This window comes from Sceloporus occidentalis, unplaced genomic scaffold (assembly GCF_023333645.1).
Source record: "Sceloporus occidentalis isolate IW3139 unplaced genomic scaffold, rSceOcc1.0.p SCAF_58, whole genome shotgun sequence".
NCBI classification, from domain to species: domain Eukaryota; kingdom Metazoa; phylum Chordata; class Lepidosauria; order Squamata; family Phrynosomatidae; genus Sceloporus; species Sceloporus occidentalis.
This window is the reverse complement of record NW_028317038.1, coordinates 3283547-3304042: the sequence shown is the minus strand read 5'-3', so window position 1 is coordinate 3304042 and position 20496 is coordinate 3283547. Positions and strand designations below refer to the sequence as shown.

Here is a 20496-nt window from a genome sequence, read left to right as displayed (position 1 = left end):
AAGGGACTGAAGTATCCAGCCTAGTTGTATATGTATGTATACTTTATATGGGTCTATGGCTTGTTCTTTTGCTTTCATCTGGTCAAACTAAGCAGCCACTATCAACTTTTTCCATCAATTTATTCAGTTGTTCCAGCATACATTATTCTTAAGTTGATCCTTGACTGACAAAGTGGCAGGCCATATCATGCCTAGAATCAGTGGTGCAGAAGTGTTATCCAGTTCAGCAGCATATGTATAAAAAAACACCCTGAAGGAATATGTCTATTCCAGTCTGCCTTTGGTTAATAGTTGTGTCAAAGTTTGCATGTTTTTTTTTATATAAGGGTGAGTGGGTGTGTGCTTTTTTGAATATTCTCTTTGGCACTAGGGTCCAGACATGAACACTCCCCTTGCAGGTCACAATTTGCTGGGAAAGGAGTTACCTAAAGAGAGAGAGAATGAGAGAGAAATAAATAATAATGTGAATTCTAACAATATAACATCAGAGGTGATGAATAGCAATCTTGTCTCCTGATATTACCATTTTAAACTAACTATGCAAAAAGGAAAGCTATGAAACTTAAGAACATTCAATGTCAAATATAATAAAGTCATTATTAGCTGGGCAGCATTTGTTCAAGTGCAGCATTTTCTAAGTGCATTTGATGACATTCTGGAGGTCTTTAGAGATATTTTGCATTCAATTGCTTGCACAGAGATCACAGCGTCTGTGATCAGTGCCTCATCGGAGCGATCAGATATCCCAGCAGGGTCTAGACAGTTGTTTCTTGAGATGCGTTTTATGGATGTACCAGTACATCTATAGGGGTCTGAAGGGGTTAAAGAACCAAGACAAGATGGAGAATTGGATGTAACAGTGCATTTAGGTACAAATTATTTTTCATATAAGGAAGTCAGTGATGGCCTGGACATATTGAAAGAGTTCTACTAAGGTAGCGGAACACTTTGTTAGTAAGAATAAAATAAAAAAGGAAACCACCGTGGTACAATACAGTTTTATTTATTTATTTAGGCCCCTGTCTGTCTTTACACACACATACACTGCCTTTACACACACACTGTTCTTACACATACACACATATACACATACACTGCCTTTACACAACTGCCCATACACACTGCCTTTACACACACCAGCCCACACACACATATACACGTACACTGCCCTTACACACACATATACACACACACTGTCCTTACACATACACACATGTACACATGCACTGCCCCTACACGACTGCCCCCACACACATATACACGTACACTGCCCTTACACACACATATACACATACACTGCACTTACACCCCTTTCTCCCAATCTCTTAGTTCTTACCTCTTTCTCTATCCTTCTTTCTTCATCCTCCATCCTGTGGTGGAAGGACGAGGTCTGTACCTGCTTGATATGTGTATCTACCAGTGTTCACCCAGTGCTCTACTGCTACTGCTGCTGTCTTATCACCTTCCTTACTCTGAGAGATCAATTCAGCAAAGTGGTCCAATTGTTAGAGAAACAACGCCGGATATTGATGCAGAGCGTGGGGGTACAACGTCATCCCAGCACTCAGTATAATTTGCTAGCGCATAGTGATTAGGGAGCAGTAAAGCAAGGTCTGAAGTGACAGACCTTGCGCTCCCTGATGTTGAGCCGACTAGAGGGAGATTGTGATCTCCCAACTAGTCCTGCAGGATGCAGCTGCTGATCCGGCAGCTGTGCACCCCCTCACAGCTGCGCTCGAGGCGAGTACTGCTCTCGCCTCACCCTTCCTCCGCCCCTGCAAAGTGGGACAGAGGTAGGGATAGTCTGGACAGAGTCCCAAAATCGGGACTGTTCTGCACAAATCTGGACAGTTGGGGGGCATGGGTCTAGGTCTAATGTGTCTCATCACCCTTTTAAGTGGTAACTGGGCAGTTTTATGTGGGGCATCACTAGTAAACATCAAAGATCCAGCACTTTTACCTAGCATGACTGCACATCATCTGGCAACACTAAGTACAGTTATTTTAAGCTCTAGTAGCACTTCAGTTGAATCTAAAACACTGACAGTGTGCAAAGGTTGTAAATGGACATCCTTGTCAGATGCCAACCCATGTACTTGCGACTCATCATCCAATATTAACACTCATTTTATAAAATACTATATAAAGTTGTACTCCACAACACCAGAGACACTAGTAGCGCAACAGCCTAAATAGGTATTCTTCTAATAGTAACAATGCACCAATAAACATATTAATATTAATCTACTATTAATGTTTTAGTACCATTGGGTGTTGTAATCACTATGTCACTGATGATGCCATTACTATGTCATTGATGATACCATTTGGGATGCCCTGACTGATGTCATTAGCAAAAGCTGTGGGGAGAGAATGTAATTTCAAAGGACTGTATCTTGCATTTCCTGTTTTTTTCATGTATGCAGGAAGTTAAGTTTGGCATTACAGAAAGTTTATTGCTGTTGAATTTTGGTTTTAATGCAGGTGCAAATCAAGTGGACTGGATACAGGAAAACCTTTAAAATCTCTATTTGACAATAACTTTAAACTTCATATAATAGTAATAGTAATAGTTATTCACCTGATGAAACATCATAGATGACTGCATGTGGTTATTTTTTATCTCTGAATAACATTTCTTAATGTATTCTTTTGTTTTTCTGGCCTTCTAATATCCAGTAAACTGGACGGCCATGTCTCTTGAAAGATGCACTTGTAGGTTCTTCCACTAGCTGGGATAGTTTCACCAATACTTACTCATTAACCCCTTAAAGACCAGACTGTTGTTTTTTGTGTGTTTAGCTGCAATGTTCTCATTTAGTGTACCCACACAAACTATATATTTTAGAAGGGCTTTCTTTAGATACCATTATTTAGAAAATATCATCTAATTCACTATTTTTTCACTATAAAATAAAAAATATGATGAAAAAAACAGACCCCTGCAATTTTTTGTTTTGTTGTATGTCTCAATATTGAGGCATTGCAACAACACCCTGTGAGAGAAGAAAGCAATCGTTGATCAGCCACATCATTGGACAACATGCATATATTAAATATGGCGCAGACTGCTTTAAAAGATGTAAGAGGGCAATCAATGAATGCCTCCTATGCTCAAATGTTGTTGCTGAAATGTCTTAGTATCGAAAAACCCACACCAGGACACACTGTGACCTCTCTGTTAAGCGGCCACAGCCGGAGATTTTTCCTCTTACAAGACGGCGATACCAACTTAAAAAGTTGGGTCGGTACAGTACTCTAAACTCCCCCTGCAGGTTGAAATTTATTCAACCATGCAAGTCAATATAAAAAAATAAAAATAGTCAAAATAAATAAAAATGTAGTGACATGTAATAAAATAATTATCCAGTAATATCACCATCAGAGGAATCATCCAGTTCAAATAAAATGTAAATATATATATATATATGTCATGGAAGCCTCCGTGCCATGGGCTCCTGGAGGGGACTGAGTGCCAGCCTCCTTCCTACAGACTATGGGCCCTGGTATGGAGTGCCACATTTCCCAAAGTACCAGAGACTCTAAAGACTGTGGAGCTCGGTCAGATTTGGGGTTCCTGCATTTTGGGAGGGGGTTTATGTGTGGTTCTTGCTCTCCCTGTTGTATTCCCAGTGTATCACATGCCCTTTTGCCTGACAAGGTCCTGGCCATAATCCTGGAACTATGTTGTCTGATGCTTGGGGTGGGCTGCTATGATCCTTTATTGTACTTTTGAGGACAATAGCCACACTGTGTAGCTAGGCCACAGTGCCAACGCAGCTCCGGTGCAGCGACGTCCCCCCTTCTATCTACAATGCTGGTTCTGTCTGGCGCTGAAGGGGTTAATTGTTGGTGTCCCGGCAGGAGGAAGCAACGTTTGGCGGGAGTACTCAAGCTGGGTACAGGTCGTTCCCGTCACAATATATATATATATCCTAAAATAAGCATATATTTACAAAACTCCTGGCACGGAAAGAGTTAAAATACTGGCATTTTGGCAGTGGCATATACCAAATCCATACCTGAATTGCAATCTACTTGAAAAGAAAAACAAAAAATACTGCCAAAAACTTTGGTGGTAAAATTAGTGCCTGGAAAGGGTTAAAATACCAGCATCCGAAATACTCTGGGGTGTTTAAGTTTCAAAAATATATGGTTTGATGGGGTAAATTGAACTGGCCGAGTTTAAAGATGTCAAAATTCCAATTTGAGAAACTGAATTGTTCATGTCCCAAATGTTGCCTTTTACCCCAAACAACCCAACAAACCTATGCATGGATGGTGTTGTGGACATGGATTGCGTCGTCCATTATTAGTGATTCACGTCACAGACGCAACATCTGTATCTCCCTTTGGATAAACCACTCCCCTAACTGTGGCATATATTACAATATCAATTAGTTCTATTGTTTATACTTCTATTGTTTTAGAAGTGCATTACCTCTACCACCAGGTAGCACTAGAGAGTGAGTGATGTGTACATCTATTGTTTATCTAAGACCATAGATAATGGCTACCTACATGAAAAGCCATGTGGGCTATACCAGGAACAATGGGAAATCAGGAACTCCAGGAAGACGGGGGAGGAGGAGAGGAGACTGGAAGGACAGGAAGGAAGCAGCATGGCAGAAGCTAAGGGAGCTGTGAAAGTTTGCCAGAGAAAAGTATGAAATAGAAAGCTGCTCTTCCATCTTGGGCTAGTTAAGTGCCAAGAAGCTAGGACTAGTTTAGTGCCTAGTATTGTAACTAAGAATTAGAAAACAACTACTGAAAGAATCCTTTAAAGTCTTCTATATGATCCTGATATCTAGAGCCATTTTGGAAACTGAACACCAAAGGAGTCATTTGATATGCTGATACTCTCTGAAGTTAAGTACATATGTTATTACAATGTTATTAGAATATAATTGTTGACTGTCTGTAACTTTGTTATGGTAACCTTTTTCGATATATTGTTTTCACCGCTAGAGGTATTAATAAAGTATATCATTATATATCATAACATCTGTTGGTATTCGTCTTTACATAATTTAACTGTATTCCTGAATCAAATTTATTGTTGTATTGTTAGATGTGTTTTGTCTAAATTGTGTATTTAAATATTATCATAATTTTGCATAAAACAGGCCACGACCACAACAGATGGTATCACTCAGTTTAAAAAAAATGGTTTTCAAATAGCAATATGCTACTTGTACTGTACTTATTGCACTATAAATTGCAGAAAAAGCAAACAACTATAAAAAAACATGATGACAAATATTAGAATCTAATTAGCAGGTTGTCACGAAAGCCTCCGTGACCTGGACGCTGTATTTCCCATTATAGACGGTGGACCCCTGGATTGCATTACATACTTCCAGCAGGCAACAGTGGACACTAATTGCAGTGCAACGTCTGGTTCCCTTGCTTGGATTTATGTTTAAGTCACCCTGTACCTGATTATGAGTACAGAGCTCTCAGTACAGATCCCAGTTTTCCCTTATGTCCTAACTGGCAGCACAAGAGGGGTATTACTGCCCCTGTGAACAATTAGGACAGGTGGAAAATTAATGATTGACACAATTAAATAAACAATTAACCCCCTTTCCCCCCCTATAAAGGGAACACCACCCCTAACCACAGTGTGCTTTTTTCTGTCCTTTGGACATATTGGGACAGGTGGTAGTCTCTGTTTGAGACCTTGTGTTAGCTTGCTAACCTTTATTTTATTTATTTTCTTTTAGGTGTTCTCCTGTTTGGATCTATACCTGACTGGTTTGGATGTCTCCTCCCAGCTGTTTATCTTCATGTCTGCTGTACTCGTTTGAGCTGCTGAGGGGGAGGAATCTATTTCTTTCCCTCAGCAGCAGTAGTATCCATTAGAGATTATGTTCTTACTTGGATTCCTGATTTCTTTTGTGGCGTCTGACGTCACTTCCGGGGGCGTGACTTCCCGTTTTGGTGCTCTGCCAGTGTATATTAACCTGTTAGTGTCCTTTAGGCTGTCTCTTGGTACAGCTATTAGTAGCCTTCCTAGAATCTGCTGTCTAGCTTTGGCTTTGTGTGTTATCCTTCCCTTGCATTTTCAATCTCAGGGTAGGTATAACTAATAAGATTTTTATCTTTAAATAAATCTCTTTATATTATTTTGGTCATCTCTTGCAGATGTCTTCCCGTACTCCAGAGGATCCTGCTCCTGAGGGGCGCACGTCCACTGCCAAGCGCAGGCATTTTACCTGCCGTGGGTGTGATACACCTTTAGAGGATGCTTACCCTTATAGTCGCTGCCCAAGTTGCAGAGATTCCCCTGAGGCAGAACCCAATATATGGGATATGATGATTTGGGTTAAAGATTTTGTTGTATCCTCTATCAAGAGATTTGAGGATACACTCCAGATAAAGAGACCTAGGGCCCAGTTCCCTGCAAGGGTGGTCCCTATGTCTGAAGACGCTTATCTCACTGTAGATGAGCTTGACTCTTCTTCTGAAGAAGAACCTGCTTCATCGTTCTGGTTTCCCATTGAGAAAACCCAACGGTTACTAAAGTCCATCCAATCGGGGGACCAGGATGTTGACTCTAAGGAAGCTCCAGAGACCACCTCTAGAGGGCCAAGGGCCTTCAAAGTGGATGAGTCTCTCATTAAGTTAATGGAGACTGAATGGAAACTCCCGGAAAAAGGTCCGGTTATCACCAAGCGGTTCAAATCTATGTTTCCGCTTAATGTAGACCAGCAGCGCCCTTGGGGTCCTCCCCCTAAAGTCGATATGGCCATCGCCAAGATGTCCAAGAGGACCGTGGTACCCGCGGATGATGGATCTTCTTTACAGGATCCTATGGATAGGCGCATAGAGTGTTCCTTGCGCCGCAATTATGCGGCTGCTTCTGCCTCTGCTACTGTGGCTATAGCCTCTACTGAGGTTACTAATTTTCTGCGCACCAGAATGTCTCAAATCCAGTCGGATATTGATGCAGGTGTTCCAAGAAACGATATCTTGAAGTAGTTCAAGACAGCTCAACTGCTGCGCCTCAACATCTGAAGCTAGCCTCCAAATCTATGGCGCTATCTGCTGCTGCAAGGAGACCCCTATGGTTAAAACCCTGGAAAGCGGACAACGCCTCCAAATTTTTGCTTTGTGGGTTGCCTTATGAACCTGGCAAGCTGTTTGGCAGTGAGCTGGACAAGATCATGAAGGGCCTTTCGGACAAGACAAGGCAAATCCCTCCCCCAGCAGGTTTCCAGAGGGAGGGGCAGACTGTCCAGAGGATCCAGGTCCCAGGGACCTTCTAGATCCCAATGGCATCTGGGGACTCAGCAGAGAGGAGCAGGTCGCTCCCGCGGGTCCTATGAGAAGAGAAAAGGACCTTTGACGCCGAGAGTCTGGTGCCAGAGAATCCGGAGGTAACCCCTCCTCCAGTACTAGACCCCCCGGTGGGAGGTCGTCTATCTTTTTTTCCATACCAGACCTCTGGGTGTTAGATGTAGTCCGATCAGGCTACAAAATAAATTTTGTTTCCCTACCTCCTCCAAATTTTGTTCTGACAAGGATTCTCTCGCGCGAGAGGCAAAGAGTCCTAGAGGAATCTATCTACGCCTATATACAGAAGAAGGCTTTGGAGGAAGTTCCTCCAGAAGAGCATGGATTCGGCATCACCTGTGATCTTGGGCACTACGAAGACTGGCGGATGATCTTAGATCTACGCTATTTGAACAAGTTCATAGCGAGAAAGAAATTCCGCATGGAGTCCATACGCTCTGTAATAAATATCTTACAGCCGGGAGACGTGATGGTCTCAATAGACTTGAAGGACGCTTACCTACATGTTCCTGTTTGCCAAGGCCACAGGAAATATCTGGGGGTGGCTGTATCCCTTTGTGGCGTAGTGAAACACCTTCAGTTTGCTGCCCTTCCCTTCGGAATCTCCTCTGCTCCGCATACCTTTACCAAGGTTGTTGTTGCCGTGGTAGCAATCTTGAGACTAGAAGGCCTAGAAATCGTCCCATATTTAGACGATTGGCTTCTAAAAGCCGCTTCTGCAGAAATTCTGCATTCTCATCTTCAGCAGGCTCTGGTTTTTCTCCACCAGTTAGGGTGGATAGTAAACTACCAAAAGTCCGAGTTGGTTCCATCCACTTCCAGGAAGTTTCTGGGGTTCATAATCGACTCGACACGGATGACTCTCTCTCTGTCTCTCGACAGACACAATCGAGTTGTCAGAGCCGCCAGTTCTCTAAGGACCCCTCAGTCGGTGTCCATCAGAACGCTTATGAAGATGTTAGGGCACATGTCAGCGACTGCGGATGCAGTTCCTTGGGCCCTTTGGCACCTACGCCCACTCCAATCAGAAGTTTTGGGCATTTGGAATCGCAACCCTCTAGGGTTGAACAAAATGTGCACCTTGTCTCCTCAAGTCCGTCGCTCCCTCAGTTGGTGGGAGCATCTGAAAGATGGGAGGTCCTTGATTCAGCCAGCCTGGATTCTGTTGACCACGGACGCATCCCTTCTAGGTTGGGGAGGGAGAGCCTTATGTCTTCGAACTTCAGAGAGCTCAGAGCAATCAGATTGGCGCTCCTTCATTTTGCTCCGCAAATCCGCGCCAAAGCGGTGAGAGTTCGGTCAGACAACATGACGGCGGTTTATTACATCAACAAACAGGGTGGCACAAGATCTCAACCTCTTCTCAAGGAAGTGGGAATGATCCTATCATGGGCAGAGCAGAACCTCTCCCACCTCTCTGCAGTCCACATTCGGGGACATTCTCTCAATGTGGTAGCGGACCGTCTGTGTCGGGGTCTCAGTGTTCCAGGCGAGTGGTCGCTAAACCAGGAAGTATATCATCAAGTTACTCTTCGGCGGGGAATGCCAGAAATCGACTTAATGGCTACGATGTTCAACGCCAAGGTGAAGATCTTCTGCTCCCTATACAGGGAGGACAATCCTTGGGCGATAGATGCTCTGTCCTTCCCTTGGAGGTTCAGGCTGGCTTACATCTTCCCTCCAATTTCCATGATACCAAGGGTATTGACCAGGACCAGACCTCGATTATTGCGATAATTCCATTCTGGCCAAAGAGGTCATGGTTCACCCAGCTCATGGGGATGAGTCAGGGTCTGTACTGGCAGCTTCCAATATCAGAGAACCCTGTGTTTCTGGGCACAGGGTCTCGCCTAGATCTGAGAATTCTCAATCTGACAGCCTGGAGATTGACAGCTCCCTATTGAAGGATAGTGGACTTTCTTCTGGGGTCGGCTTTTCTAGGAAAACCCCTGTCCCAAGAACCCCTTATCAGGAGGTTCCTTAAAGGAGCCGAAAGGTTAAAACCTAAGATCCTGAGACCAGTCCCTCAATGGGACCTTTCTGTCGTGCTCAGGGGGTTATGCTCTCCCCCCTTCGAGCCACTGGAAAGCGTGGACATGAAGTACCTTTCCTGGAAGACTGCCTTCCTAGTGGCGATCACCTCTGCCAAGAGAATTGGTGAGTTGCAAGCTCTGTGTGCCTTTGAGCCTTATTCCTGCCTGATAGGGTTCTCCTAAGGTTCCTGCCAGCTTTCTTACCGAAGGTTCCTTCGTTTCAGAACATTAATCAGGTCATTTCTCTACCTGTTTTTCACCCGGATCCTTCAACAGAAGAAGAATCTCTTCTACATACTCTTGACGTCTCTAGATGTCTGCAGATCTATCTACAAAGATCCGGTGTCTTCAGGAAAGATGACAATCTCTTTCTACAGTTTTTTGGCAGGAACAAAGGATCTAAAGCTTCTAAACCATCCCTGAGCAGGTGGATAAAGGAAGCCATCAGAGAATCCTTCTCAGCTCAAGGCTTGCCTCCTCCCGCCTTTGTCCACGCTCACTCCACCAGAGCGGTAGCTACCTCGGCTGCTGAGAGAGGCCTCATCCCTCTTCAACATATTTGTTCTAACTCCACTTTTATAAGCCATTATAGGCTAAATTTAAGACGTTCGGAAGACACTGCCTTTGGGCGGTCTGTTCTGAACGTCGTTCAGCCGGAAGACCCTCCCTCATAGGTAATCTTTTAGCTACTTCCCCTCTTGTGCTGCCAGTTAGGACGTAAGGGAATCGTTAATTTCTAACGATAATTTGTTTTCCCTTAGTCCTAACGGCAGCACTCTAATTTCCCTCCCTCTTATATTTTTTTATTCATTATTGTTATAGCACACTGTGGTTAGGGGGAGTTCCCTTTATAGGGGGGGTAAGGGGGTTGATTATTTATTTAATTGTGTAAATCATTAATTTTCCACCTGTCCTAATTGTTCACAGGGGCAGTAATACCCCTCTTGTGCTGCCGTTAGGACTAAGGGAAAACAAATTATCGTTAGAAATTAACGATTCTCCTTCCTCCTACCTGTCTGACCAATATTATTGCTACTGATGGCAGAATTGTGTAAGTTGGTGTGGTTTTCTGTTATAGCTAATTTGCATATGATCTGCATACATATTGCATTTTACATGTGGTGTGATGCATGCTGGTCATAACTCACAGCCACCTATTAAAAGGCTCTTGGAGGCTGGTGGTGAATGTTTCCTCAATAAAGTTAGTTCTTGTACCTCAATACGAGTCCTGCCTTATGGGGGGTAAGCCTCATTGCTGCCCTTGTCAGGGCGGTAAAGCACTGTATTGTTATGCTTCCATATACTACAGTGCCGCCGAGGTTCCCAAAGAGCTGTGTTTCCTGCTGTCTTCGACGCTAGTCCTGCCAGTCGAGGTACAGGTCATTGCCGTCACACAGGTTTTTTTCATTAGCTTTTTGTTGATTTTTACCATATTTTATATATATATATATATATATATATATATATATATATATAGTATCATATATTGTAAATTAGATGATATGATCAAAAAACAGTAGCTTAAGAAATCCCTTCTGTCCAAAAAAACTCTATATATAATGTGTGTGGGCACACTAAATGAGAGGGAAGACAAATACAGTTAAACATGAGCACCACAGAAATGTTAAAACATTATCATGAAGGCTTTGTCCCTTAAGGGATTAACTATGTTTTTCCTGCTTATTACATCATTGCTCATTAAGGGGTTAATATGCTTAGTTATCACTCCACCTTATTATTCTATTTAATAACTGTATAAATAAGTTGTGTGCCTGCCTGCTGTTTACTGTACATATACATTTACATGCACCATGACGCACAAAGCTGTGCATTAATTTACAAATATATACATTTACACACACACTGACCACCATAAATGCTGGGATATATATACACACATACCACACACATCCATAAATACATCTATTTTTCACACATATAGATGCCCCCCAATTGTCCAAATTTGTGCAGGAGAGTCATGATTTTGGGACTCTGTTTGTGTGCAGCTGCAAGGGGGCGCACAGCCGCCTGATCACCAGTTGCAGCCTGCAGGACTAGTTGGGAATCTCCCTCTAGTTGGCTCAACGTTAGAGAGCGCAAGGTCTGTCACTTCAGACCATGTTTTACTGCTTTACCCGACCGTGAGGATTTGATGTTGTAGCGCCATCCTTTGCATCAATAGCCAGAACGTAGTGATGAGAGAGCGGTAAAGCGAGGTCTGAAGTACCTCGCACTCCCACCACAGGATGGAGGATGGAGAAAGAGGTAAGAGATGGGGAGAAAGGGGTGTAAGGGCAGTATATGTGAATATGTGTGTGTAAGCTCAAGTGTATGGGCAGGTATGTGTGAGAGCAGTATAGGTAATTGTAAGCTGGTGTGTAACGGCAGTATATGTGTGTGTAAAGATAGGTGTGTGTAAGGGCAGTGTGTGTGTATATGTGTGTGCAAAGGCAGTGTATGTGTATATGTGCAAAGGCAGTGAATGTGTATATGTGTGTGTAAAGACAGGTGTGTGTAAGGGCAGTGTATGTGTGTGTGTAAAGGTAGACAGGGGCCTAAATAAATAAATAAAATGGCCGACTCTGCGGCCGTGCACTAAAGTGGCCCTATTTAATGCGTACAAAAAATCAACTTCTGCAGGGGCTCTGCTGCTTACTTGTGCGTTGCTCACACACACACTGTGCGAGCAACGTACCTTGTTCCACCCAAGACAAGTAGGAAAGCAGCGGAGTCACGTGACTTTGTTACTGCTTCCCCGGGCGGTACAACAAAAGTTGTCGTACAGAGTGTGAGCAAGGCAGAGGGAAGCAGCGGCCCCTGTGGAAGTTTGCGAGTGGCACCAAGTCTGAGGGTTGGGCAGATCCTGTGAATGCAATAAGGGTTCTAAGGGAGGGCATTAATTCACAAGGGGGTACTGGCTGGGGGCATCACTTAACTCAATACTAAAGGGGAGCTGGGTGGGGGGATAAATATACAATGTGGGGCTAGCTGGGAGCAATACACAAGGGTGTGGAGTGACCACATCCGCCATGTTTTCAAGGACACATATAACTTTTACATTCTGCTGACCAGCCCAGATAAAATACTGCCCTGCAGTATGTGGGATGTATAGACTCATGGAAGGAACGAACTAGTCGGATATACATCCCCCATACTGCAGGGCAGCATTTTATATATTCTGGCGGCATCAATACACAAAGGGGCAGCTGGGGCAATTACATAAATCAATGCCAAAGGGAGGGCCAGGTTGGGGGCATAAATTCACATAGTGCTGGTTGGGTGCGATATACAAGGGGGCAAAAACACAAAAGGGGGGGTCAACGACAAAGCTGTGTGGAAAATGATTTTTTTTATTGTTGCAGCATGTCCGGTGGGGGAGAGAGACTGTCCTGGTATGTGTGGGTGTCAGTGTGACAGAGCCTGTCCTGGTGTGTGTGTTTGGGTGTCAGTGTTGCAGAGCCTGTCCTGGTGTGTGTGAGTGTTGCAGAGCCTGTCCTGGTGTGTGTGTGTTTGTGTCGGTGCTGCAGAGCCTGTCTTGGTGTGTGTGTGTTTGTGTCGGTGTGGCAGAGCCTGTCCTGGTGTGTGTGGACAGAGCCTGTCCTAGTGTGTGTGTTTGGGTGTCAGTGTTGCAGAGCCTGTCCTGGTGTGTGTGTGTTTGTGTCAGTGTGGCAGAGCCTGTCCTGGTGTGTGTGGACAGAGCCTGTCCTAGTGTGTGTGTCGGTGTGGCAGAGCCTGTCCTGGTGTGTGTGGGTATCGGTGTGACAGAGCCTGTCCTGTTGTGTGTGTTTTTGGCCATCTGTTTCCTGGCACTTTATTTACTGTAGTAATACATTGAACTATTTCATTTTTACATATACAGAGATAAAACACCCTCCTGAATTTGTAGTGACTTCAAAGGACATAACTTTCTGGGCCCAGAAATAAGTGAGAGGAAAAGTAAAGGTTTTGTGTTATTTAGTCTATTTTATTCTGCGTATCTTATTCAAAAGGATTAGTGGCACTAAATTGTGGCTTCAGGCGTCCCGTGTATTATGACTTTTTTTAAGTGTACTGATGTACTCCAAATCCCATCACATTACATCATGTGTTAGAGAATCAGGAAAAGATGGACATGGATGGTGGGCCGATTCGGTGGTGCAATTGGCCACTTGACTAGACTTAGGTTTTTTTGGCCTTCTTTTGGATCAACTTTATAACTAGGTATGTGTGAAATGTTGAACTTGATGGACTGAAGTCTTTTTCCAACCTACTATACTATATAACTGTATGTGTGTAAAGGCAGTCTTGTGTAAGGACAGTGTATGTGTATGTGTGTTTATGGGCAGGTGTGTGTAAAGGCAGTGTGTAAGGGTCCTGGGAGGGAGGCTAACATTAGCCTTTTTTTAAATTAACACACCTCTGCTGCTGTGGACTACTTTTCCAATGATACTCAGCCAGCATTATGGGGGACACCTGGCTGGCTGACAATCATGGTTCACAGCTAGAATATGCAGCTTTACTGTTGACTGCACTTCCGATGATGCTCAGCCAGCATCATGGAAGCAGTATGTCTGGCTGAGCCTCATATGAACCATTTTGGTCACAGGGCCGACATTTCATGCAGTGAAGCAGCGCGCACAGTGGCAGAGCAGGGAGACAGAGGCCTCGCACTCCCACCGCAGGACTTCTACAAGGTGAACTTCAAAGGGGGAGAGGGTAGATAGGGAGGAGGGGGTAGATAGGGAGAAGTGAGAAGATAGGGAGAAGGGAGTGAGAAGGGGTAGATAGGGCAGAAGGGAGTGAGGAGGGATAGATAGGGCAGAAGGAAGTGAGAAGGGGTAGATAGGGCAGAAGAGAGTGAGGAGGGGGTAGATAGGGCAGAATGGAGTGAGGAGGGGTAGATAGGGCAGAATGGAGTGAGGAGGGGTAGATAGGGCAGAATGGAGTGAGGAGGGGTAGATAGGGCAGAAGGAAGTGAGAAGGGGTATATAGGGCAGAAGGGAGTGAGAAGGGGTAGATAGGACAGAAGGGAGTGAGAAGGGGTAGATAGGACAGAAGGGAGTGAGAAGGGGTAGATAGGGCAGAAGGGAGTGAGGAGTGAGTAGATAGGGTAGAAGGGCGTGATAAGGGATAGATAGGGCAGAAGGGAGTGAGAAGGGGTAGATAGGGCAGAAGGGAGTGAGAAGGGACAGATAGGGCAAGGGAGAGTGAGAATGGGTAGATAGTGAGAAGGGAGGGAGAGGGGGTAGATGGTGAGAAGGGAGGGAGAGGGGGTAGATGGTGAGAAGGGAGGGAGAGGGGGAAGGATAGTGAGAAAGGAGGGAGAGGGGGGTAGATAGTGAGACGGGAGGGAGGGGTGTAGATAGTGAGACGGGAGGGAGGGGGGGAGATAGTGAGACGGGAGGGAGAGGGGGGTAGATAGTGAGACGGGAGGGAGGGGGGGAGATAGTGAGACGGGAGGGAGAGGGGGGTAGATAGTGAGACGGGAGGGAGAGGGGGATAGATAGTGAGACGGGAGGGAGAGGGGGGGTAGATAGTGAGATGGGAGGGAGAGGGGGGGTAGATAGTGAGAAGGGTGGGAAATAAAGAGTCAGAATGAGAGAGAGAGAGAGAGAGAGAGAGAGAGAATGGATTAATGTGTGGATGTATTGTGTAAATGAGTGAGAGAATAAATGAATTAATGTGTGGATGAATTGTGAATGAGTGAGAGAAGTAATGAATTTGTGAGAATGCATTCATGAACATGTGTTATGGTCTAGCTACTTTTCTGCTGCATTGCTGGAGGCTAATACATCCTGGCTGGGTCGCCATGGCTACACTCCTGTCACTCCTGTGACTCAGCCCATTGTCCAGCCCACAGCCTTTTGGCTATTTAAGCAGCTAGACTTCACTTTCTCCTTGCCCTTGTGTTGTTTCCGGCTGCAAGTGCTATCTCTGTGTTCCTGAATTCCTGTGCATGACGTGGCTTTCTCTGACGTCCCTCCCGGCACCTGATTCCTGGCTTGATCCTGACTTCGCTGATCTCCGTATTCCTGACCCCGGCTTGTCTTTTGGTATATGCTCTTGGATCTCGATTTGGCTTTGTTCACTATTGTTATTACAATAAAGGTGATTGCATTTTACGTTTCGTGTCCGTCTGGTTCCTGGTCCCTAACAATATGTGTAAATAATTTGTGTGAAAGAATAAATGATTGTGTGAATGAAAGTGAATTATTGAGTGACTGTACGTTTTCAGCAACCATTCGGTGCCTCTCACTCTCCTCTGTGAGGCTTCTCCTTGTGGCAGAGGAGGGAGACAGAGGCCTCACGATCCCACCGCAAGACTTCTACAAGGTAATTGAACTTCAAAGGTGGGGAAAGGGTAGATAGGGCAGAAGGAAGTGAGAAGGGTAGATTGGGCAGAAGGGAGTGATAGGGCCTGCCTCCGTTTTGCCCGCCTCCTGGTGCCACCTCCTGGTTCATCTCCCATGCTTTGATTGACAACGCAAGTATCTGTAATTGGTATCGGTGAGTACTTGACAAAAAGTATCGGTACTTGTACTCGGACTCAAAAAAATGGTATCGGTGAATCTCTATTTATTTGATCTATACCTTCAGTGCTGAGTTTACATGTGATTTCCAGTTGATCTATACCTGCAATGCTATGTTTCCATACATTATTTATGTATACCTGCAAATACAGGGTTTTTATGTCTTATTCAGCTGCACAAGCTGTTTCCATGTGCTGTTTATTTGAGCTATGGTATGGTTTAGTGAATGAGGAGACAAAGGGACTGATTACGTGTTTTTTATATATGTAAAGAATGTACGTGTGGCGGTTTTATGCTTTCTTCTTTCTTCCTCTGAGTAAGACAGAGGGAGGATTTTAACAACTCAGTGTTCGCAGAACACTAAATTGTCATTTTTTTTTACACATGCCACACAGGGGGTTTGGCAGCAAGTACCTTAAAGCCACAGCTCCAAGAACCCTTTCCATGTGTTTCACAGGGTTCTCAGGTAACAGGTCGCCGTACAACACTGCTCCAGGAATCCCTACCACCTGGCCCACAGGAGCTTAGGCAGAAGATATCTTTACATTGCAGCTCCAAGAACCACTTCCACCTGTCAGGGGCCACTGGAACAACAGTGATTGGGCAGTTTGACAGCCATTTTTTTTCTTTCCTGGATAGCCTCACTCGTTAATCTTCCAGAAAAACTGTGTTGCCACCAATTGAGGCAAAACATCCTATAATTGGTTGGCTGTGTTGCGGATTACCTTGATTATAAGATAAGGAATTTTTTTCAGAGCAAATACATGCATATGTAGACATACATAACTTCTACAAGTTTTCAACTCTATACTCATATATATCACACTCCTGTCATGCCAAAATTATTACAACTGCAGCAAACTGTCTCTAGGAATGAAAGCTAAATTGATCAATCCAGAGCAACTATTTGTGTACAACAAAAATTGGTTAAGCGCTTGAGAACAGATCATACCATTTTGGTCTTAACAGTCGAAACACAGCAATCCCCTCCGTCATAATTGCAGAAAGCTCGGTTGTTCACACCATCACAATAATTGTCTCCAATGAATGGCTGTAAAAAAACAAAAAACAGACACACAAAAAAAATCAACAGCAACCTAAACAACTGGTGATGTGATACAATTCAGTATTTATTTTCCTATCCCAAGAAGAGGGGGGGCAGGGGTGAGACATACAGATTAGAGGATAGAACCATCCCTCAAAAAAACAGAAATCTTTACTGACCGTAAATTATCTTTTCCTTAATATAGTGGCAGTAACGTTTGGGTCTTGTTCTTTCTTAGGGACAAGAATCCTGTAAAGATAAAAATTATAACACCCCTCTTAAACCCTTCCTTCTTACCCAATAAATATGCCAAATCCCAACAGGAACTCAGTAAGTAACAAGAACACAGACACATGCTTCCAAAATAATGTAACGGTAGAAAAAAAGGGGGAATATGTACTGCCACTACATTAAGGAAAAATTTCTGTTTTTCCTTGCGTATAGTGGCAGTAACATTTGGGATGTATCGAGATCCCAACACGGGAGGGAAGAATCTAAGAGGCCACTGACCGGAGCACCTTTCGACTGAAATCTGCCACAGGGTAGGAGAAGATGTCTAGTTGGTAATGCTCGACAAAGGTATTAAAGGAGGACCAGGTTGCCACTTTACAGATCTCCTCTGCGGATGCCGATGCCTTCTCCGCCCAAGAAACTGACATAGCCCTATTGGAAAGGGCTATAACAGGAGATGACAGGACCTAGATATTGACTTTGTATGTCTGCCGGATATCGTCTGTGAGCCCCCTGTAAATGGTATTTTTTCAATGTTGCTCATTCTGAGGATCTTCTTTAGAAATTCACAAATAGGTGATATGATTTACAGAAGAGAGATGTACGGTCAAGATCTTCAGTGCCCGTCCGACATCCAACTTGCACCACAAAATCCATTCTGGAGAAGAAGGAGATTGAAAAAAGATGGAAGTATCAACGCTTGATTAATATTAGACTTAGAGATGACCTTAAGATTGAATGAAGGTTTGAAATATAAAACAACATTATCCCAATGGAAGATTGTGAATTCAGGTGATGAAGAAAGTGCTTGGATTTCTCCTACACTCCTTGCCACCAGAAACACTGTCTTAATGGATAATAACTTCAAGGAGACTTCTTCCAGAGGTTCAAACAATTTAGAACAAAGTGCTTGAAGCACTAAGGTTAGATACTACACTGTAAAATTAGATCTCCTCGGGGGTCGCCGAATAGTAGCAGCTTAAAAAAACCATCTGATCAGTAGATCAGAGGCCAAATCTGACAAAAGAAAGTGACCAAACGTGGATATCTGTCCTTTAAGGGTAGATACCTTCAGACCTAAAAGGAAACCCTCTTGTAAAACCCCTTTGTAAAAAAATAAGAATAGAATTGATGAAAGGTGGGAAAAAAATTCAAACTTTTGCTGTTGTACCATTGTCCACATGATGATCTGAATTTGGAAGCTCCCAAAATGTTAATGTCATCCGTCTGATTTCTGAAAACGAACTTCGTTTTAGCCAATAAGGGATAACGGCCAAGACTCTGTCTGCCGGAATTTTCTGCAGGACACGGGGTATCATTGCCACCAGAGGAAACACATAGGACATCCTAAAATTCCATGTTATGGAAAGACTGTCCATCACCTGAGGGTTGTCTAGTCTGTTCAGGGTGGCGAATACGGGGACCTTCCTGTTTGTTCTGGACGCCATCAGGTCTATATCCGGACTTATGCACTAGGATGGCAAAAACTCTCTTGTCGAGAGACCAGTTTGTCTGAGACCATTGAGATCTGATGACGTCCTCTGCAATACAATTGTCTTTTCCCCTGATATGAGTGGCAGCTAGATCATCCAGGTTCTGTTGAGCCCACCTCATAACCTCTGCAGAAAGAGACTGCAGTTTCTCTATCTGGGTGTCGCATTGTCTGTTTATGTAAGATACAGTGGTCATATTGTCAGATTGCACTGTTACTGCTTTTCCTCTCAACCAGGGTCCGAAGACCTTGAGGGCTAGCAATACCGCCTTCAGTTCTTGGTAATTCGATGATTAATCTAAATCTTCTGGTGACCAACTTCCTTGCTTGAATTGGTAACCTAAATTAGCTCCCCAGCCAATTCTGGATGCGTCCACCAGTTCACTTGGGATAAAACTTGATCTGAGAGCCTGAAGACTATATCTAGATCTTCCTCTATTCTGGACTATTTTGTTAAGATCTCCCATTGAAGAGGTCTTATGTAAGATGTAAGAACCCCCAGGATGCTCATAGCTTTTCTGAAGGAACAAGATAAGAAGGGAGTCGATATCTCCCTTCTTATCTTCCTGATCTTTAGCTTTGGGAGAATGAGACTGGAGTACACGACTAGTCCCAGAAACTGCAACTGTGTAGGTTAGTTTGGATTTCTTTTGATTTATGATCCAACCATGTTGCTCTAAAAAAACAATTGTTGTCCGAAGAGCCGAGCAAAGGTCTTGCGGAGAACCTGCTTTGAGGAGCCAATCGTCCAAGTTAGGGATGATAAAGAGACCCTTTTTCTTAAGATGCTGCCATTGGATTTAAGATCTTTGTAAAAAAACTCCATGGGGCTGATGACAGACCGAAAGGGGGAGCCTCTTGTTCCTTATTGAGCACCTGAGGAATTTTCTGGACTTTATGGCAATAGGAACATGTAGATAAGTGTCCTTTAAGTCCAGGGTCACCATACAATATCCTCACTGTAGTATTTGGATGACTGTGAGAATGGTTTCCATCCTGAAATGCTAGTATTTTATACAACTGTTCACATTCTTTAGGTCCAAAACCGGACGGAAGGAGCCATTTGGTTTTGCTGCTAAAAAAAATCTCGATTACCTTCCTTGAAATTGTTGACGTCTTGGGACGGTTTCTATAACTCCTTTTCACAAAAGAGACAGGCATAGTGAAAACAGGGCGGTGTTCTTTACTCATGAAGGATAGGAGGAAATCAGAAACTGTGGCATGGGGCTCCTGATCAACCTGATTGTGTATCCTTCTGCAATTATCCTCAGGATCCAACTGTTGTCTGTTCCCATGCTTGCCTGAACCACTGCAGCCTCCCTTCAACTCTGACAGAATTTTCTTGTTAACTGTTTTTTTGGCTGGTCATGGAACTTTCTGTCATGATATTGTTTCCGAAAATTCTGTGCCTTATATGATTGAAAAGGCCTGGTGTTTTTATATGGATATCGTTTGTTCTTCTAATGGAGCTCCAAGAGCTTCTGCCTTTCAAAGGGTAACTTGCATAATGAGGCTTTAGAAGCAGTGTCTGCTGTCCAAACACTTTGAGCTTTAGCTACCGAAACACTTGGCAGGGCCGTCTTGCACTGAAAAATAGGTAAAAAAAGGTAAAATAGGGAAACCTTTGGAATTCTTTCCAGGATCCTCATCCTACAGAAGTCTGGAGACCTCTTTAAAGAACTTGCAAGTTTTTTTGCGGAGGAAAGATAGTTTAATCTTCTGAATCTTCACTAGATGAACCTGAATTTGAAGATTTAGAGACCTCACCTGAGAAACAAGTCTGATACGCGTTTGTGTGATCCTGTACTCATACCCAAGGCTTTTTGCTTGAAACCAACCCCAAACGCACTGCATGTCTTTTTTGTTTTTCTTATGCCAATTGGTCCA

The 20496-nt window shown here is 43.9% G+C and overlaps 1 protein-coding gene across 1 annotated transcript in view; it reads right to left on the bottom strand.

The window, feature by feature from the left end:
- Nucleotides 1–317: 317 nt before the first annotated feature.
- LOC149287624 (pappalysin-1-like) overlaps nt 318–20496 on the bottom strand; it is a 506291-nt gene continuing 486112 nt past the window's right edge. The window contains exons 21-22 of the mRNA XM_089492654.1: nt 16794–16892; nt 318–425 (exon numbers count right to left, since the gene is read on the bottom strand). Coding sequence (XP_089348780.1) covers nt 318–425; nt 16794–16892 — 207 coding nt within the window. The remainder of the gene's footprint in view (nt 426–16793; nt 16893–20496) is intronic.